The sequence below is a fragment of the Kogia breviceps genome, chromosome 1 (genome assembly GCF_026419965.1).
Source record: "Kogia breviceps isolate mKogBre1 chromosome 1, mKogBre1 haplotype 1, whole genome shotgun sequence".
Lineage (NCBI taxonomy): Eukaryota > Metazoa > Chordata > Mammalia > Artiodactyla > Physeteridae > Kogia > Kogia breviceps.
The window spans coordinates 34,997,274-35,020,372 of record NC_081310.1 but is presented as its reverse complement, the minus strand read 5'-3'; the positions used below and the strand labels follow the sequence as shown (position 1 = coordinate 35,020,372).

Sequence of the window (23,099 nt, the reverse complement as noted above, 5' to 3'; positions counted from 1 at the left end):
AATTGGAAAAGAAGTAAAACTGTCACTGTTTGCAGATGACATGATACTATACATAGAAAACCCTAAAGATGTTACTAGAAAACTACTAGAGCTCATCAAGGAATCTGGTAAAGTTGCAGGATACAAAATTAAAGCACAGAAATCTCTTGCATTCCTATGCACTAACAATGAAAGATCAGAAAGAGAAATCAAGGAAATAATCCCATTTACTATTACATCAAAAAGAATAAAATACCTAGGAATAAACCTACCTAAAAGGTAAAAGACCTGTACTCAGAAAACTATAATATACTAATGAAAGAAATCAAAGATGACACAGACAGATGGAGAGATATAACATGTTCTCAGATTGGAAGAATCAATATTGTGAAAATTAATATACTACCCAAAGCAATCTACAGATTCAATGCAATCCTTATCAAATTACCAATGGCATTTTTCACAGAATTAGAACAAAATATTTTACAATTTGTATGGAAACATAAAGGCCACAAAAGCCAAAGCAATCCTGTGAAGGAAGAACAGAGCTGGAGGGATCAGGCTCCATGACTTCAGACTATACTACAAAGCTACAGTCTTCAAAGCAGTGTGATACTGGCACAAAACAGAAATATAGATCAATGGAACAGGATAGAAAGTCCAGAGATAAAACCATGCACCCATGGTCACCTAATCTATGACAAAGGGGGCAAGAATATAGAATGGAGAAAAGACAGTCTCTTCAATAAGTCGTCCTGGGAAAACTGGACAGCTCCATGTAAAAGAATGAAATTAGAACACTCCCTAACACCACACACAAAAATAAACTCAAAATGGATTAAAGACCTAAATGTAAGGCTGGATACTATAAAACTGTTAGAGGAAAACATAGAAAACTCTTTGACATAAATCATAGCAAGATCTTTTTCAATATACCTCCTAGAGTAATGAAAATTTTTTAAAAAATAAACAAATGGGGCTTCCCTGGTGGTGCAGTGGTTGAGTCTGCCTGCCGATGCAGGGGACACAGGTTCATGCTCTAGTCCAGGAAGATCCACATGCCGTGGAGCAGCTGGGCCCGTGAGCCATGGCCGTTGAGCCTGCGCATCCAGAGCCTGTGCTCTGCAACGGGAGAGGCCACAACAGTGAGAGGCCCGTGTACAGAAAAAACAAACAAAAAAAACCAAAACAAACAAACAAAAAATGGGACCTAATTAAACTTAGCTTTTCCACAGCAAAGAAAACCATTAAAAAATGAAAAGACAACCCTCATAAAGGGAGAAAATATTTGTAAATGAAGCAACTGATATGGGATTAATCTCCAAAATTTACAAACATCTCATGCAGCTCAATATCAGAAAAACAACACAATCAAAAAAACAGCAGAAGATCTAAATAGACATCTCTCCAAAGAAGATATACAGATAGCTAAAAAGCACATGAAAAGCTGCTCAACATCACTAATTATTAGAAAAATGCAAATCAAAACTCCAATAAAGTATCACCTCACACCAATTAGAATGGCCATCATCAAAAAATCTAGAAACAGTATATGCTGGAGAGGGTGTGAGGAAAAGGGAACCCTCCTACACTGTTGGTAGGAATGTAAGTTGATACAGCAACTATGGAGAACAATGTGGACGCTCCTTAAAAAACTAAAAATAGAGCTACCATATGATTCAGGAATCCCACTCCTGGGCATATATCTGGAGAAAAACATGGTTCAAAAGGATATATGCACCCCAATGTTCATTGCAGCACTATTTATGATAGCCAGGACACAGAAGCAACCTAAATGTCCATTGACAGATGAATGGATAAAGAAGGTGTGGTATGTATATACAGTGGAATATCACTCAGCCATAAAAAAGAATGAAATGATGCCATTTGCAGTGACATCAATGGATCTAGACATTGTCATACTGAGTGAAGTAAGTCAGACAAAGAGAGACAAATATCATGTGATATTGTTTATATGTGGCATCTAAAAAAAGTGTACAAATAAACTTATCTACAAAACAGAAATAGAGTTACAGATGTAGAGAACAAACTTATGGTTACTGGGGGTTAGGGGGGAAGGGATAAATTGGAAGATTGGGATTGACAGATACACACTACTATGTATAAAATAGATAACTAATAAGGACCTACTGTATAGCACAGGGAACTCTACTCAATAATCTCTAATGGCCTAGATGGGAAAAGAATCTAAAAAAGAGTAGATATATGTATAACTGATTCACTTTGCTGTACACCTGAAACTGACACAACATTGTAAATCAACTATACTCCAATAACAACAACAACAAAAAGACAAGCAAAAGAGTAAGAAGAAACTAAATGAAAATTAATAAAGACTAAGTTAGTCAAAAAAAGAAGTAAGCTATTATGAGTTTAATAGTAACAAATAAAATTTATATTATTAAATTATACAAGTATATATGAAGGTATAACACATGTAAATCTTTACCAAATTATACTTGGTTGAAATATGAAAAGCAAAATCGATAACAAATTTTAAAGGATAAAGGAAAAACTATTATGTGGGAGATTTTTACGACATTTAAGTAGACCAAAAAATTAAATTAAAATATGGAGAAGGGGATTCTAATCCAGGGTCTGCCTTTCCATGAACCCTGTAAAATAATATAATACAGTATGCCAAATTTTGTTTATATGGATCTATTTATACATGTATGAGTATCTTCTAGGTGACTAGGCTTTGACAAAACACTTATTAGTAAGTGCAGTTCTTCTGGAAAACAAGTTTGACACAATCAAAAGCTCTAAGAAGGTTCATCTCATCTGCATTACTTTGGGTTCAGGGGAAGCAGATGCCAAAACAGGATTAGAAGTACAAGAGATTTCCAAGACAAGGAAGGAAGGAGGAATAGGGTAGGAAGAGTCTTGGACTGCAGCAAGTTCCAAGGAGGGTTCAGCTTGGCTGATGGTGATCCCTCAAGCTGAAGTCACCCATTGGAGTTATTTGTCCTACCATTCTGGGTCACTGGTGAGATCAGCCTACAGGAAGTGACACCTCACAGACCGTGCTGGTATATCTATACAGGCAGCAGCTGGAGCTGTTGACCAATGAGGATTCTCCCACAGCAGGCATTTTCATGGTTGCCTATCACCTAAATCAGGAACCTAACTTTCAGAATGGTATTTCAAGGAAGTAGTACAGAACAGATACAATCTTTTATGTACCAGGATGATTATCATAATGTTGGTAAAATATAATATAATTTAGAAAATGTCAGAATTTGGGAATATTCCATTGCCATTAAAATGAAAATATGATTTTACAGAGAAATTAAAAATTAAGACAAAGCAAAAATGAAAATTGGAATAGAAAATTGAATGTGCAACCTGCTTGTGATTCTGCAATAGTTAGATGATCTACCTGTACATGCAATACAGAAAGATTTAAAAAGAACATGAGAAAGAAAGAACTAATAGTTACTGAAGTAGGGTGGTGGAATTTGGAGTAAATTTTTATTTTTCATAGTTTTGATATGTATCTATTACATTTTTTAAAAGGTATTCAATCAGTGCTATGAGAGCATTAAAGCTTATTATACCTGGAGTTCATGGCCAGGATCATGGCTTGATTACTTAACAGGCCTGAGTATGCATCCCATAGGCTGGCAGCTGTTTGCGCCTGTAAGTACCAGGAGAGAGAGAAAAGAATCAATGATGACAGACTTGTGGGGCTCATAACATCATGTGTAATTCTGTCTTTTACAGAAACCAAAGGGACCAAATTGGACTTGAAATATAAGCCCAAGGGTTTGTAGAAGTGTTGAGACCAAACTGTAATTTAAACCTATGCGTGATACTAAATGCTGGCCTTTTACAGCCAACCACTGTGCTTATATAATTAGCATTTCCAGACAAAAATTTATTAGGAATGCTCTTTACCAAGTGTCCTCCTATACACCACTCTAACCATTAAATGAAATCTGCTTAGTGTGGAGTGTATCTATAAACATACCAGCAAGGTGATTTAAATCCGGCCTTACTGAAAAATGTCCAAACTCACACTACTATAGAATGGGAACCATGTACAGGTCAATGTATAGCTGTCTAATATAACTATTTAAATTTATAAATGGTAATAAATGGGATTCCATTAAGAATATCCACTTCTTTATTCAAGAAGTTGGAGAACTGGAGAAGACCTAATAGAATAGCACCTCTCTTCTGCGCATCCCACTCTTGTTCATGCAAGCCTCTGTTGCAATGTCTCTTGTATCAGGCCCTTGTATGCCCTTGTCACTTTCTTGTATTAATGCTGTTTATAGAAATTCTCAGCCTCTATTTCTGAAATAGCTCAAAGTTCTTTTTTAAGTACTGCTGTATAATAATGGTATTTCAAAGGGAATTTATTCCCTCTAGTGCATGGCAAATGACTGCCCTTGAATACTTTGCACATTAAAAAAAAAGTCCTTTTCTGTTTGCTAAGTGCTGCTTTGCTGACTCCAGCATTGAGTGTCCTGTGGGATCTATGTTCTGCTTCTGTGGAGTGTAAGAGCAATCTTGAAGGATAGAGCTATATGCCTGTCTATTAAGATCGTGTTGTGGCCTGTGTTTGAATTTTGAGAAATTTCGATGTTGAAACCTTAACCTCCAATATGATGATATTAGGAAGTGGGGCCTTTGGGAGGTGATTAGGTTTAGATGAGGTCATGAGGGATAACCCCTATGATGGGATTAGAGCCTTTACAAGAATAGACATAAGAGAGCTTTCTTTCAATTTCTCTCTCCACCATGTGAGGATGCAAGGAAAGGATGGCTGTCTGAAACCCAGGAAGAAGAATCTCACCAGATACTGAATCTACCATTCTTTGATCTTGGACTTCCCAGCATCCAGAACTGTGAGAAATAAATTTCTGTTGTATAAGCTACCCATTCTCTGGTACCATGGTAAACCAGCCCAAACAGATGAGAGAGTCAGAGAAACTTCCTGATTGGGGATCTGAATTTAAAAATGGCATCTCCCCACTAGGGATAAGCATCCTTCCATGACCTTTCTGGGAGTCACCACAATGATCATTGTCTAACACCTCTTCTCTGGGCTGTGCTCAGACTGAGTGGTTCAGAGGACTTATTCTCCTTTCTCTAAAATATTTATATTCATATCTAACATTGATTCCTAACAATACCAAACATAGTTTTACTTAATCTTGAGAGAATAATTCTTTGCTATGTTATTTATTAACATACTGCACATTATTATTACTTAGAGAGCATGGAATCTTCTATATGGCAGACAACTCTCACTGTAACATGGAAGAATAATGGTGATTGGTCTATTTTGGAAAGACATTTTTGTCTTTGTCACCACTTTCATTTAATTTGGCCAGAAATCTACTAGTTGTGTTTCTCTGGGCAGTGACTAACTGAACATTTTGTTTGATATAAGCAATGATCCTTTGGCAGTATTGTTTCAGTGGGATTCCATTCTTATAGAATATGTTCTAACTGAGCTTGAGTCCTTAGAAATTAATTTGTAACGCTTTAAATTTAAAGCACTGATTCTCAACATTGGCAGTACATTAAGGGGTTAAAAAATATTGATTTTGATCCCTGGGCCACACCTCCAGAGATTTGGATTTAATAGGTCTGTATTCAAGACCAGGCATCAACATTTTAAAAAAAGGCCTTCCAGAATATTTTGATGTACAACCAGAATTGAGAAGCTGTTTTTAAGCCTGTAGCTTGCTTGTATAGTAATAATCGTCATTAGGTTGATCTCTAATAACATGGACCTCTGCTTCCCCTCTGTTAGCTAGGATCTCTCTTTTTCATGGAGCCTAATTTGTTACCACAACTCCATCACCAGTTTATTGTTCTGCCCATATTACTTTAGCATCACATCTTTTGTTGATTCTCTGATTTACAGCAATATCCCTTCCTTGTTATAAGCATGCTTTCACCTGTGCCATACATACTGCTAATGTTTATCTAATTCCAAAAGCCAGTGCACACATTGATAAGCAGTGAGGATTGTCTAACATGTACAGACTGATTCTCCAGTGGTGTCAGTATAGGGAGTTGTAGGATTTAGCCAGGAATTTCACCTGCTTTTCCCAATTAAGCTTTTTGTTTTTGTTTCAAACATAAAACATGCTCACCAGTGTTCCCAGAAATTCTTCAGTGCCTCCTCTGGGGAGATATGATTATCATTCTGGCTTTTTTTTTTTTTTTTTGCGGTATGCGGGCCTCTCACTGTTGTGGCCTCTCCCGTTGCGGAGCACAGGCTCCGGACGCGCAGGCCTAGCGGCCATGGCTCACGGGCTTAGCTGCTCCACGGCATGTGGGATCTTCCCAGACCAGGGCACGAACCCGTGTCTCCTGCATCGGCAGGCGGATTCTCAACCACTGCGCCACCAGGGAAGCCCTATCATTCTGGCTTTAACTTCTATTATATAGATAAGTTCTCTTTTATGTCATTTTCAATGACTCCTTAATCACTCTGGCTCTTCATTGGAAAGCCGCAGTAACTGATAAAACGGTCACAATCCTGGGACTTCCCTGGTGGCGCAGTGGTTAAGTATCTGCCTACCAATGCAGGGGACACGGGTTTGAGCCCTGGTCCAGGAAGATCCCACATGCCTCAGAGCAACTAAGCCGTGTGCCACAACTACTGAGCCTGCGCTCTAGAGCCCACGAGCCACAGCTACTGAGCCCACGTGCCACAACTACTGAAGCCCGCGTGCCTAGAGCCCGTGCTCCGCAACAAGAAGCCACTGCAATGAGAAGCCGGTGCACCACAACAAAGAGTAGCCCCTGCTCACCGCAACTAAAGAAAGCCCGTGCACAGCCATGAAGACCCAATACACCCCAAAATAAATAAATTAATTAATTTTAAAAACAATGCTCACAATCCTGGAAATCTGTACTTTGTAATATATTTCATAACATTGGATTCTAGGACAAGTCTGGTGGGCCTTAAGCTTCAATATTTATTATTTTGGCTTTGTTCTCTAAACTATCCATCTGCTTTTTATATATATCTTATATCATTGACATTTTTTGTTCAATATCGCTTGTCATTCTTGGCCAGAAGAATTGGAGTTGTGCCAACTTGACTAGTTTCTTAAATCTCAGATGTTTCAAATCACATACAGGTAATGTGTGTTTTCTTATGCCACCTTAGCCAGGGAGAAAATGGTATTATCATAATAATCATTATTCTGAGGGAATTTGAATTCCCTCTGGTAATTCCCAAACTATCCTGGGAATGTTCAAAGGGAGCCATGGACTTGGTCTTCTAGAATACTATGTGAGTCTAAACTTTCTCCTTAATCTTAGCTCACTAGAATGTCTCCTTTCTCTGATAATAGCAAAATGTCAAAAGTTCAGAGAGATGGGGCATCTGAATTGAGGGCATGAATATCCAATGCCCTTACCTCTTAGGCTTTCTGTCTTGTGCTGGTGCCTTACTGAAGGTAGTGATTGCTGTTGCTGATGCTCTTGTGTCACTACCAACACTGCCAAGGCCAGATACTGAGATAGGTGAAGGCTACACCCAGAATAAATTCACCCTCTACTCCCAAATCCAGTTAAATTATTTTCTACTACTGCAAAAAGCACCAGAACCAGTGTAACTACACTGTGCACTCTCAGCATTGTAGTTCTTAACAGTTTTTACTTGTTCTTATTTTCATTCCTTGCTTGACTTAAACTCTGGGGAAGATTGGTGGGACAAATTCCTGAAAGAAAGTTACTGTGCTGTTATATTATATAGAATTGCCCTATTCCTTTTTTTTTTTTCTAATTAATCAATCTCTTTAAACTAGTTTTGTGCCTCCACTGTCTTTCCTTAGAAAGTTCTTTTCCAGGGAGATGTGGGGCCCTCATCTCTGCACACTACTGGAAGGCCTACTTCACCAAATCTCCAGACATTTTAGGGTCTTGGCATCAACATATCTTGGCTCATGAGGGTACCCCGAATACACACTTCCCTCATCAAAAAGCCTTTGCCATCCTTACAAATCTCCCCTCTCAACCAAGAATCTTGTTATGGAAAGATGAAGAACTAAATATAATATCTCTGCAAGATTGAATCCCCAGGATGCAGACATTTTCAGTTGATCATCATATAGTTGTTTAGTGTCTACTATGTACTAGGTGCTATGTTAAGCAGTGGGGTTAGAACAGGGGCAAGACAGATAGTTTCTGCCAGTAATCTCATGGGAAAGCAAACTTGAAACACAGGAAATCGGTAAGTATTCAACAAAAGATGATTTATAGGGATGATTAAGGGAAGCTAAACTAACAGAGGGTATCAAAGAAAATTTGTTTTCTGAAGAAGTTTTAAGCTCAAAATTAGAGATTATGGGGGTCAGGAGAGCAGAGGAATAGTTTTTCAAACAGAGAAACACTATGGGTTAAGGACTTGACTTGAGAAAGGGTTTGTTGCATTACAGACACGGTTCTCAACCCTCAGTGAGCCTTAAAATCATTTGGATCCCTTCTAAAAATACAAATGCCTAGACTTCCCCCCACACAAGTGAATCAAAATATCTGAAGGTGTGGCCCTAGCAACAGTATTTTTTTTTAAACCTTCCACACATAATCCTAATATGAAGCCAGGATTGGGAACCACTGTATCAGAGGACATGAAAGGAAACCACATGGATGGTGCAAAGAGAGTAAGGAGAGTGGAAAATCGTGGGGCCAGAAAGGTTGAATCACAGCTGGTCCTTTTGTGAGTAATAAAGATTACTACTCATCTCTAAGGACAATGGGAGGCATTTAATAGAAGGAGAGAGAAGATCACAGGGCTGCTTTGTAGAGATTTGAATAAATATGATAAAGTTGTTGCCAAGAGAATGTTACCGGGGTGAGAGATTGTAACAGACTAGGATTAGAATACTGGCAGTGGAAAAAGAGAGATAAGTAGTGACTGGTAGCAATATCAAATGCTGCTTAAAGGTCACACAAGAAAAAGAAAATTATTCTTTGGATTTGAGACATGAAAGCCACTAGAAACCTAGATGGGAGTAGCTCAGTAGAGGGTTTCTGTAGATGTCCAGACTGGCAGGTCATCATGCTGACTAATCAGCTCAGGTCTCACATTTGGATGTGAGGTCCTCACTTATCTGCAGACACAAATGAACAAAGAGAAAGACTCTACTAGCCAAAGCTTACATTTCCTTTTTACATGACCAAAGTCAACAAATGAGACTCAAAAAAAGTGAGATTGTATAATTGAGGCAAAACCATTTGTTTCAATTTCAGAACCATGTGTGCTGGGTACAATACTTGTCATTTTACTGATTCTGGTGTGACATAGTAATACTCATTGAAACTTGATATTCTATGCCTAGAGACCTTATACCTTTCTCTTTATCATTTTTCTCTGCTGGATTTCTGCCCCTTGTGCTTTCTTTGATTTCTCTACCCCAAACAGAGAAGCGAGTGCTTCTGTTGAGCTTCATTATTATTGATGGCCACTAGAGTATACTCTCTTGAGATAACTCAAAATTTATAGCATGACAGTAAAAGCAGAGAACCTCTACAAACACAGAGACCCGAATATCTCTCACTTCCTTAATGGGGAAGATTTCCACTTTTTTTCATTGGGAACAGCAAAGAGAGGAACTTTTTTAAAGCTTAGGTATACATGGACATCATTACCAGTTAGTATGGTAATATCCACCTAGTAGTGTGTTATTGTTTTTATAAATTTTATTTTTAAATTGAAGTATAGTTGATTTACAGTGTTGTGCCTATCTCTGCTGTACAAAAAAGTGACTCAGTTATACACATATAGACATTCTTTTTTAAAATATTCTTTTCCATTTATGGTTTATCACAGGGTATTGAATATAGTTCCTTGTGCTATATAGTAGGACCTTGTTGTTTATCCATCCTATATACAATAGTTTACATCTGCTAATCCCAGGATCCCAGTACTTCCCTTCTCCACCCTCCCTCCCCTTTGGTAACCTTGTGGAATCTAGAGTGTTGTTTTAAGTCCAAGTCTCAATGTGACTTCATTCAAAAACTTGTTGGTGACTGCCTACTTTGGAGCCTTATATTCATAAATATCCATTTCAATATCTGATAAAATTCTGCTGTTAAAACGTACTGGTTTCTTTCCCTCTCATCTTTTTAATATAATTGTATAAACCCTCAGAACTAGTAATACATGGTATTATTAATATGTAAATATAATTTTAAAAACCCTGAGCAGAATAGGTGATGAAAACCATCATGTTCACATCAACTTCAGTGGTCCAAGAGGATGAAGTTTCCTAGTTACTCTCTTACTTTTCCAAGACTACTTAAAACTCATTTCTCTAATATATCCCTAGTTTAGACCTGGATTAGATCTCTGAGTTAGGTCATAATGGATTATTGTAATAACATAAACATTCTTCACAACACTTCTATGATATCCATTGGAGCACAAAATTTTTATTCCAAATAATAAGGTTTAGCCAGCTGGTGATGCAAACATTGTTTCCTAATCCCCACATTTTAGAAAGGCCTATAGAACAGGCACTTATTTTGGAACAATTTCAAGTCAGCTTTACTCAGTCCATCTAGGACTTTAATTTGCCATCTGTTATGCCTTTTATTATCCACTTTGACAATATTAATGTTATCTATGGACACTAATAATTCTGGATAGGTCATATTAACAAACTGCTTCTCTATTCAGTATAAAAAGGTTCCCCTTTAAATGAATAGATCTCTAATGGGCAGAAAAAGTCTTTATTTTTATCCTCATTAGTCAATGTTATCTGGTTGTTGGAAGTGATAACACTGACTTAGCAAGTCTAACCCATGGAGAACCACAAACATTTCAGTAGGTAGTCTAGTGACACTTGAAGGCAAAATAGAGAGTATTAGCTCAGTGATTATGTTAATATGCACACATTTAAAAAACTTCCACATTTCTTTTTACTATTACTATTGGATAGACATTTAACAATAGCAGTTAGAATGAACCACAAAAGTACATTTTAATTATATGAATACCTAAGGCATTAATTTAAACCATCCTCCTAGAGCATTATTTAAACTGTCTTGTCAGTGAACATTCTGATGTGCCAGATCACTAATACACACACCTCAATCCATCCACAAGGAGAAACTCTTTGGTTCTGTCCTGAGTTGATTCTTCAGTATGTTTTCAAGTGTCTCAGATCAAAGCCATGAGATCTTGGGATTTCTTAAAATGTCACAATACAATGTCTAACTAATAGTAGTCTCAGAAGGAAAGAATGAAGAAAACATAAGGAAGAAAACTTTCCAATAAATAATTCAAGATCTTCTCAAAGATAAATGGCTGGAATCTTTAGACTGAAACATGAGTAAGTGCTTAACATATTTGAATAAAAAATACACCTAAAACTATTTTTATGAAATTTCAGTCTAGCCAAGATGAAGAAAAATCTTAAAGGCCTCCAGAAAGAGAAAACAGGTGACAAAAGCTAGAGAATCAGATCATGATCAGATTTTTCATTGGTTATACTGGATACCAGAAAAAATGTAAGTTATGCCTCAGATTTTATTTTTTAGAGAAAATGATTTGCAACCTAGGGAAATGGCTGGAGTCATAATTGATGATAGCTGTTCTTATGGTGGTATTTTTAAAAACTCATCTATATTGCATCATTTAAAAAATGAAAACATAGCACTTTTGTAAAACTATAAAAACATTTAAAATTGATCATATATCCACTTCACAAACAAAAAATCTCTAAGTTCCCAGAGACAGAAATTGTGCAGGTCACATTCTGCTGCAATAATGGTATGAGATTATATGTTAAAAATAAAAGAATGGAATAATGGATATCTATATGCAAAAAGATTAATTTATATTCCTACCTCACACCTACACAAAAATAACTAAAAATAGATAATAAATCTAAATCCAAGAGCTAAAACTATAAATCCTTTAGAAGAAAACATAGGAGAAAATCTTTGTCACTTTTGGTTTAGGCAAAATTTCCTTAGATATAGTCCCCAAAGCACAGTCAACAAAAGAAGAAAAAGATAAATTGGACTTGATCAATACTAAAACTTTTTGCTCTTCAAAAGACACAATTAAGGAAAGGGAAAAAAATCAATGTACTGGGAGAAAATATTTGCAAATCATATATTCTACACTCAATAACTGTAAATCTATAAAATACCCCTAGATAAATGATTAAGAAATATTGAAGGTATACATGAAGAAAAAACTTTACTGAAGATTCAAGTAAGTGAGAGAAAAAAACATGTTCCTGATGACAAGACAAAAATTTAAGTAAATTCTCCATAAGCTAATCTATAAATTTAGTACAATTCTAATCAAATGCCAAAAGAAATTCTGGGAGAAATTTCACAAGCACAGTCTGAAATTCTTGTGAAAGTGTAAAATTAGCCAATACATTTTTTTCTTTTCATTTTGAATTTTATTTTATTTTATTTTTACACAGCACATTCTTATTAGTTATCTATTTTATACATATTAGTGTATATATGTCAATCCCAATCTCCCAATTCATACGTTTTCTCTCTACATCTGTGTCTCTATTTCTGCCTTGCAAACTGGTTCATCTGTACCATTTTTCTAGATTCCACATATGCTTTAATATACAATATTTGTTTTTCTTTTTCTGACTTCACTCTGTATGACAGTCTCTAGGTCCATCCACATCTCTACAAATGACCCAATTTCATTCTTTTTTATGGCTGAGTAATATTCCATTGTATGTATGCACCACATCTTCTTTATCCACTCATCTGTTGATGGGCATTTAGGTTGATTCCATGACCTTAGCCAAGACATTTTTGAAAAAGAGGAATAACTGTATAGATTCACCAAATTAGATGCAGAAAGAGTTTGTGTTATATAGCCGAGCTATCTATAATAGTTTAAAAGTGTGACAGTTTCTTTATTGCTGTGATTTGGTACGATAACATTGACTATTCCAGCTGAAACCAAAAGATTCTGCTGAAGCTGCTGCTGCCACCTGTCAAAGGCATTGATAATGTTGCTAGTGCTTCCTGATGGAGTCCCATGACTGCTGATACCCATTATCAAGTTAACTGGCTTATTTCACTTAGCATAATAGCCTCAATGTCTATCAATATTGTTGCAAGTGGCAAGATTTCATTCTTTTTTAGGACTGAGCAATATTCCATTGTATATATGTACCACATATTCTTTATCCATTTATTTGTGAGTGGACAGTTAGGTTGCTTACATATCTTGACTACTGTAAATAATGCTGCAATGAACATGGGGAACATATATATTTTCAAATTAGTGTTTTTGTTTTCTTCAAATAAATACAAAGGATTTGAGTTGCTGGGTCGTACTAATATAATATTGTAATTCAACTATATTTCAATTTAAAAAATAGAGAAAACTAGGGTTGCACAAAAGATTCTCTCACTTCATAGCAAAAGCCACAGGTGACCTCATTAACTCTCACCTTTTTAGCCCTCATTGTTTCTCTCTCTTTTACAGCAGCCCCATCTTTTTGGGACTCAGAAGCTGGGACTGTGCTATTGTGAGATTCTTCCCCCCTTCTACCAGCCTTGAATCACACTATGCACCTTGATAATATCTTCACACAAGATATGTTCTTCCCTTGCAGGGTCTTCCTTCCTGGTAGTTCTGTCTCATCTGAAGTGGTCCAGACATGCCCGAATTCTAGCAAGAATTCAATTTAGGCTCAAATTGTGACCTCTACATGAAACAAGTTTGCTTTTTTTTCCCATGAACCATTTGACCATCTTTCTATAGACAACTATTTCTAGCCTAAGTCTATGTCATTCTCTTGAATATAATTTGGTTTTTGGACTTGATCTTGTCCATAGCTAAGTGAAATATAGACCCTGATTCTGAAAAATAAATTAAGAAGTAAAATTGTAGTGCAGTTTTAACATTCTTAGGACCATATTCTTACTTTACAGGCTTAGCAACTGTCTTACTGATGATTCCTGCTATGCCTACAGAGATAAATAGGTGAGTCTAATAAACTTCTTTCTATAATATAAATGGCATAAATTAGCTCTTTATGTCTTCTAGATTTTCTATTCACTTCATATTGTCAGTAAAACTCTTCATCACTCTATTGGCAATGACTGTGTTTAGACTATTCTATTTCTCTAACAGTGTATATATTCCACTAGGTCAAAAAAGTATATTTATTTCTCACTGATGGCAAATCTCCACTTTGCAATCCCTACTATCAATGACACAAAATAAAACAAAAAAGAGTTTCAAATACACACAGTAAGATATTTTTCTCTCTATTAATTTACTTTATTAATTAAGATCCCTCTTCCCCAGAGAAATAAAAAGGGATTGGGGGTGGCTTAGAGGCAAAGACAAAAATCCAATGATATAAAATTAAAATAAAGATAAAAATTAAGATAAAATTGATGATTTGAGGATGAGGGACATTCACAGACATACATAAGAAATAGCACCTTTACAAGAGCAAGAGATGGATTTCAAATTTATATACAAATGCATAGATTGATCCAGTGATGAAACTTAGATTATCTATAGAAACATCTTTTTGAATAAACTTTTAAAGCATTATACCCATTTTGTTTAAACATTCTAAAAAATAATGCACAACTTTGGAACAAAAAACCACATTCACAGAAAGATAGACAAGATGAATAGGCAGAGAGCTATGTACCAGATGAAGAAACAAGATAAAACCCCAGAAAAACAACTAAATGAAGTGGAGATAGACAACCTTCCAGAAAACTAATTCAGAATAATGATAGTGAAGATGATCCAGGACCTCGGAAAAAGAATGGAGGCAAAGATCGAGAAGATGCAAGAAATATTTAACAAAGACCTAGAAGAATTAAAGAACAAACAAACAGAGATGAACAATACATTAACTGAAATGAAAACTACACTAGAAGGAATCAATAGCAGAATAACTGAGGCAGAAGAACAGATAAGTCACCTGGAAGACAGAATGGTGGAATTCACTGCTGTGGGACAGAATAAAGAAAAAGAATGAAAAGAAATAAAGACAGCCTAAGAGACCTCTGGGTTAAACACAACAACATTCCCATTATAGGGTTCTGAGAAGCAGAAGAGAGAGAGAAAGGACCTGAGAAAATATTTGAGAGATTATAGTTGAAAAATTCTCTAACATGGGAAAGGAAATAGCTACCCAAGTCCAGGAAGTGCAGTGAGTCCCATACAGGATAAACCCAAGGAGAAACATACCGAGACACATAGTAATCAAATTGGTAAAAATTAAAGACAAAGAAAAATTATTGAAAGCAGCAAGGGAAAAATGATAAATAACTTACAAGGGAACTCCCATAAGGTTAACAGCTGATTTCTCAGCAGAAACTCTACAAGCCAGAAGGGAGTGGCGTGAAATACTTAAAGTGATGAAAGGGAAGGAACTACAAACAAGATTACTCTATCCGGCAAGGATCTCATTCAGATTCAATGGAGAAATCAAAAGCTTTACAGTCAAGCAAAAGCTAAGAGAATCCAGCACCACCAAACCAGCTCTACAACAAATGCTAAAGGAACTTCTCTAAGTGGGAAACACAAGAGAAGAAAAGGACTTACAAAAATAAATCCAAAACAATTAAGAAAATGGTCAAAGGAACATACATATCGATAATTACCTGAACCGTGAATGGATTAAAAGCTCCAACCAAAAGACACAGGCTTGCTGAATGGATACAAAAGCAAGACCCATATATAAGCTGTCTTCAAGAGACCCACTTGATACCTAGGGACACATACAGACTGAAAGTGAGGGGATGAAAAAAGATATTCCATGCAAATGGAAATCAAAAGAAAGCTGAAGTAGCAATACTCATATCAGACAAAATAGACTTTAAAATAAAGAATGTTACAAAAGACAAGGAAGGACACTACATAAAGATCAAGGGATCAATCCAAGAAGAAGATATAATGATTATAAATATATATGCACCCAACATAGGAGCACCTCAATACATAAGGGAACTGCTAACAGCTGTAAAAGAGGAAATCAACAGTAACACAATAATAGTGGGGGACTTTAACACCTCACTTACACCAATGGACAGATCATCCAAAATGAAAATAAATAAGTAAACACAAGCTTTAAATGACACAATAGACCAAATAGATTTAATTGATATTTAAGGACTTTCCATCCAAAAACAGCAGATTACACTTTCTTCTCAAGTGCACATGGAATATTCTCCAGGATAGATCACATCTTGGGTCACAAATCAAGCCTCAGTAAATTTAAGAAAATTGAAATCATATCAAGCATCTTTTCTGACCAGAACTCTCTGAGATTAGAAATGAATTACAGGGAAAAAATGTAAAAATCACAAACACATGGAGGCTAAACACTACATTACTAGATAACCAAGAGACCACTGAAGAAATCAAGAGGTAATCAAAAAATACCTAGAGATAAATGACAATGAAAAAACAACAATCCAAAACCTATGGGATGCAGCAAAAGCAGTTCTAAGAGGGAAATTTATAGCTATACAAGCCTACCTCAAGAAACAAGAAAAATCTCAAATAAATAATCCAACCTGACACCTAAAGGAACTAGAGAAAGAAGAACAAACAAAACCCAAAGTTAGCAGAAGGAAAGAAATCATAAAGATCAGAGCAGAAATAAATGAAATAGAAACAAAGAAAACATTAGCCAAGATCAATAAAAACTAAAAGCTGGTTCTTTGAGAAGATAAACAAAATTGATAAACCATTAGCCAGAGTCATCAAGAAAAAGAGGGAGACGACTCAAATCAATAAAATTAGAAATGAAAAAGAAGTTACAACAGACACTGCAGATATACAAAGCATCCTAAGAGACTACTACAAGCAACTTTATGCCAATAAAATGGACAACATGGAAGAAATGGACAAATTCTTAGAGAGGTATAAGCTTCCAAGACTGAACCAGGAAGAAATAGAAAATATGAACAGATCAATCACAAATAATGAAATTAAAACTGTGATTAAAAATCTTCCAACAGGTACTTTCCTAGTTGTGCAGTGGTTGAGAGTCCGCCTGCCAGTGCAGGGGACACAGGTTCATGCCCTTGTCTGGGAAGACCCCACATGCCGTGGAGTGGCTAGGCCCGTGAGCCATGGCTGTTGAGCCTGCACGTCCGGAGCTTGTGCTCTGGCACAGGAGAGGCCACAACAGTGAGAGGCCCGTGTACCACAAAAAAAAAAAAAAAAAAAAAAAATCTTCCAACAGGGACTTCCCTGGTGGTGCAGTGGTTGGAAATCTGCCTGCCAATGCAGGGAACGCCGTTTCAAGCCCTGCTCCTGGAAGATCCCACATGCCGCGGAGCAACTGGGCCCGTGCACAACTGCTGAGCCTGTGCTCTAGAGCCTGCGAGCCACAACTACTGAAGCCCACACACCTGGAGCCTGTGCTCTGCAGCAAGGGAAGTCACTACAGTGAGAGGCCCATTCACAGCAATGAAGTGTAGACCCCACTCGCCACAACTAGAGGAAGGCAAAAATAAATAAATAAATAAATAAATTTGTTAAAAAAAAATCTTCCAACAAACAAAAGTCCAGGACCAGATGGCTTCACAGGTGAATTCTATCAAACATTTAGAGAAGAGCTAACACCTATCCTTCTCAAACTCTTCCAAAAAATTGTAAAGGAAGAAACACTCCCAAACTCATTCTATGAGGCCACCATCACTCTGATACCAAAACCAGACAAAGATACTACAAAAAAAAGAAAATCACGGACCAATATCACTGATGAATATAGATGCAAAAATTCTCAACAAAATACTAGCAAACAGAATCCAAAAACACATTAAAAGGATCATACACCATGATCAAGTGGGATTTATCCCAGGGATGCAAGGATTCTTCAATATATGCAAATCAATCAATGTGGTACACCATTTTAACAAATTGAAGAATAAAAACCATATGATCATCTCAATAGATGCAGAAAAAGCTTTTGACAAAATTCAACACCCATTTAAGATAAAAACTCTCCAGAAAGTGGGCATAGAGGGCACCTACCTCAATATAATAAAGACCATATATGACAAACACACAGCAAACATCATTCTCAATGGTGAAAAACTGAAAGCATTTCCTCTAAGATCAGGAACAAGAGAAGGATGTCCACTCTCACCGCTATTATTCAACATAGTTTTGGAAGTCCTAGCCTCGGCAATCAGAGAAGAAAAATAAATAAAAGGAATCCAGATTGGAAAAGAAGAAGTAAAACTGTCACTGTTTGCAGATGACTTGATACTACACATAGAGAATCCTAAAGATGCCACCAGAAAACTACTAGAGCTAATCAATGAATTTGGTAAATTTTCAGGATACAAAACTAATGCACAGAAATCTCTTGAATCCCTATACACTGATGCTGAAAAATCTGCAAGAGAAATTAAGGAAACACTCCCATTTACCATTATAACCAAAAGGATAAAATACCTAGGAATAAACCTACCTAGGGAGACAAAAGACCTGTATACAGAAAACTATAAGACACTTATGAAAGAAATTAAAGATGATACCAACAGATGGAGAGACATACCATGTTCTTGGATTGAAAGAATCAATATTGTGAAAATGACTGTACTACCCAAAGCAATCTACAGATTCAATGCAATCCCTATCAAATTACCAATGGCACTTTTTACATAACTAGAACAAAAAATCTTAAAATTAGTATGGAGACAAAAAAGACCCCGAATAGCCAAAGCAGTCTTGAGGGAAAAAAACAGAGGTGGATGAGTCAGACTCCCTGCCTTCAGGCTATACTACAAAGCTACAGTAATCAAGACAATATAGTACTGGCACAAATACAGAAACATAGATCAATGGAACAAGATAGAAAGCCCAGAGAGAAACCCAGGTACCCATGGTTAGCTAATCTATGACAAAGGAGGCAAGAATATACAATGGAGAAAAGACAGCCTCTTCAATAAGTGGTGCTTGGAAAACTGGACAGCTACATGTAAAAGAATGACATTAGAACACTCGCTAACACCATACACAAAAATAAACTCAAAATGGATTAGAGACCTAAATGTAAGACCGGACACTATAAAACTCTTAGAGGAAAACATAGGAAGAACACTGTTTGACATAAAGCACAGCTATATCTTTTTTGATCCACCTCCTAGAGTAATGGAAATAAAAACAAAATAAACAAATGGGACCTAATGAAACTTCAAAGCTTTTGCACAGCAAAGGAAACCATAAACAAGACGAAAAGACAACCCTCAGAATGAGAGAAAATATTTGGAAATGAATCAATGGACAAAGCATTAATATCCAAAATATATAACCAGTTCATGGAGCTCAATATTAAAAGAAGAAACACTCACTCCAAAAATGGGCAGAAGACCTAAATAGATATTTTTCCAAAGACATATAGATGGAAAAGAAGCACATGAAAAGCTGCTCAACATCACTAATTATTAGAGAAACGCAAATCAAAACTACAATGAGGTGTCACCTCACATCACTTAGAATGGGCTTCATCAGAAAATCTGCAAACAACAAATGCTGGAGAGGGTGTGGAGAAAAGGGAACCCTCTTGCACTGTTGGTGGGAATGTAAATTGACACAGCCACTATGGAGAACGGTATGGGGGTTCCTTAAAAAACTAAAAATAGAATTACCATATGATCCAGCAATCCCACTACTGAGCATATACCCAGAGAAAACCACAATTCAAAAAGACACATGCACCCCAATGTTCATTGCAGCACTATTTACAATAGCCAGGTCATGGAGGCAACCTAAATGCCCATCGACAGATGAATGGATAAAGAAGATGTGGTACATATACAATGGAATATTACTCAGCCATAAGGAACGAAATTGGGTCTTTTGTTGAGACGTGGATGGATGTAGAGACTGTCATACAGAGTGAAGGAAGTCAGAAAGAGAAAAACAAATATCGTATATTAACGCATATATGTGGAACCTAGAAAAATGGCACAGATGAACCTCTTTGTGGGGCAGAGATTGAGACACAGATGTAGAGAACAAACGTATGCATACCAAGGGGGAAAGCTGCGTGGTGGTGGTGGTGGTGGTGTGATGAATTGGGCAATTGGGATTGACATGTATACACTGATGTGTATAAAATTGATGACTAGTAAGAACCTGCTGTATAAAAAAGGAAAAATAATAATAATATGCACACACATGTACGGTACAGCACAAAATAGTAAAGAGCAGACAAAGATTCCAAGTCTTTCTTCTATCTATCCAGAAGTAGAATATGCAGATATGGGAGCGCTAATAACATTTTATTTTGGCCAAGAAGACTAGGAAATTGTTCTATTTTTTCTCGTATCTCTTCCACTGTACTCTATTCCCTTTCTTCTCACTGATCCCCTACCCTCGATTCCCTCCTAGATCGTTGTCTCCCTTATTGACTTCTGAGTCTGATTTCCATGAATTTTCCATCTCTTTTGTTTATTAAAACAGCTTCACTATTATTAGTAATACTGAATCCTGTTTATTTAAAATCTTCAACCTCATAATTTATTCACAGGTCTTCCTTGATCCCAAGGGCAGGCAAGATTCTTTGTTTTAGGGTTGACACATTACAGCTTGATGCTTAGACCAGTGACTCTGAAACCAGATTCCATGAATTTGCAACCTGGCTCTGCCACTTGTAAATTATGCGCCAACGGGCAGGTCACCTCTCGCCTCAGTTTCCTCATTTGTCAAGCAAGGATAGTAGTACCACTTACTCTGTAGGACTGTTGTGAGTATTAAATGAGTTTTTCATGTAAAGCATTCAGAGCATGACTTACACGTTATAAATGCTACATAAGTGTTAGCGATTTTTACTATTATTGAAGTGGGTAATGGGGTTTCCTTCTCTCACAGCTTCCCTTGTCTCCCCTGTCTTTATTTCTTTGAGGTTGTGGCTGTGAACTGGGAAAAATATTTTTCTTTTCTCATCTGCCCATGACATGACTTGTTGTCCTCTTCCTAGTGGTGATTACTTCTGACCCATTTTGGTGGGAAGGATTTCCACAGTGAGGAAGGAGGAAGGATAATAGGCTGTTGTGGCAGAGCAGTCAGGAGATGAGTGTGGATGGGGAAATAGTGGGATGGGTCAAAACTTCCATCCTTTTGAATTAGTGTTGAAGGTCATTTCAGGGGCACAGAAGGGTGAGCACGAATATGACTCTGCCGGGAAGAAAAATTTAAAAACAGTTTTCAATCAAACTGCCCTTTTCCCCCTTCCACCTACTCACCTATGTTAAAATATATTTTAAACCTTAATTATGACAGGCTTGTAATGGAGACAGTGAACAAATTTGTTTGTTTGTTTCCCCCAAGAGATTTCAGTTACATTACTTCCTCATAGAATATCACTTACCATGCGGTGCCATTTGACACTGGACTGCAGAATCTGGAGATAACTTGCTAGTCAGGGAGAAGAGGGAGAGTAGTTAAAAGGAAATGAACTCTTAGCACCTGTTGGAACATATCCCCAAATCTAAAGTTTTATATGACCTTAATGGCAAAGCCCAACGAAGATAGTACGTGTGTGCGCACGTGCGTGCGCACACACACACACACACAAACACACACAAACTTCAGACAAATTCATTACAAATAATACTAAACAATACTTAACTAGAAGATTAACAAACAGAATACACAGCCACATTAAAAGAATAATGAACCCTAACCAAGACGTATTTATTCCAAACTTGCAAGGATGGATGGATACAGGAGGACCCATAATATAATTCTCAACATTAATTGCTAAAAAAGTTACATGATAATTTATATTGAGGCAAAAAATTCGGATAAAATTTTAAATATTCTTGATAGCAATTCTTAATAAAACAGATATGTAGTCATTTTCTTAATGTGACATGTAAACACAAAAGCCAGAGCCAGATGTAATAAGGAAATAATTAGAAGCATTCTCATTAAAGAACAAGACAACAATGACCATTATAACAATATCATTTGCCATTTCTGGACATTCCAGCTAGTATTCTTAGAAAATAGAAATAAATAAGTGTATTAAAATGGGAAAGAAAAAGACTATATTATTTTTAAATTATTTACTTCATGAGAAAGAATATGAGTGCCTTTTAAATTTGTCTATGATATCAGAATGATTTAATTAGAATTGGAATTATCAATGACTGAAATGTTTGGTAAAATTCCCTTAGAAAACTTTTAGAACCTAATATGTCTTTGTTTGACGGTGTAGCCCTTTGATAATTATTTTTATTTCTTTCATTTTAATTGTTCTGTTTCAATTTTCTAGGTCTTCTGTAATTCTCTTTTTTTAAAAAAAATGTCTTTATTTGGGGATAATTTTAGATTTACAGAAAAGTTGCAAAGATAGTTTAGAGAGTTCTCATATACCCCTCACCTTGTTTCCGTAGTGTTATCATCTTACATAAACATGGACCATTTGTCAAAACTGAAAAAGTTATATTGGTACAACTTAACTAAACTGTAGACTCTATTTTTCCACTAATGTCCTTTTCCTGTTCCAGGATCCAAACCAGGACCCCACATTGCATTTAGTCATTATTTCTCCTTTCCTCTGTTCTGTAGTTATTTTGTAATCTTTCCTTGCATAAATTTGACTATTTTGAAAAGGGTACCTGGTTAGATATTTTGGCATGCCCCTCAGGTTGCATTTATCTGATGTTTTTCTCAAGATTTGATTGGAAATATAGGTTTTGGGAAAAATATCACAGAAGTGAAGTGTCCTCATCATGAGAAAGTATCAGATTTTGAATTTATTTAATAGTTCTACTATTTTTCTCTTATCAGATTAAGGGATGCAGCTTCATCTTTGTGTACGCCTTCTTTCCTTCTGCCTTCCTTGGATTTATTTGAGGTTCTTTTTCTAAATTCTTGTTGTGGATACTTGATTCAGTTATTTCTATCCTTTCTGGTTTATAATTCTAAGTATTCAAAGCTATGGATTTTTCTCTGTGCACTCTTTCAGCTATATGCTATAGGTTCTCATATGTAGTACTATCAACATTCTGTAATTTGTATATTAATTTTCTCTTTAACCTAAGAAGTAATAGAATACCTTATATGACACATGGTAAGGAATTTTGTTTGTTTCATAAGTTTACTATTGACTGCTAATTTCTTT

The 23,099-nt window shown here is 36.3% G+C and overlaps 1 protein-coding gene across 1 annotated transcript in view; it reads right to left on the bottom strand.

Moving 5' to 3' along the window:
- Nucleotides 1–13,024, bottom strand: part of MROH9 (maestro heat like repeat family member 9) — an 85,321-nt gene extending 72,297 nt beyond the window's left edge. Inside the window, exons 1-2 of the mRNA XM_067024521.1 lie at nucleotides 12,902–13,024; nucleotides 3,561–3,640 (exon numbers count right to left, since the gene is read on the bottom strand). Of these exons, the coding sequence (XP_066880622.1) occupies nucleotides 3,561–3,640; nucleotides 12,902–13,024 (203 nt within the window). The remainder of the gene's footprint in view (nucleotides 1–3,560; nucleotides 3,641–12,901) is intronic.
- Nucleotides 13,025–23,099: the final 10,075 nt, after the last annotated feature.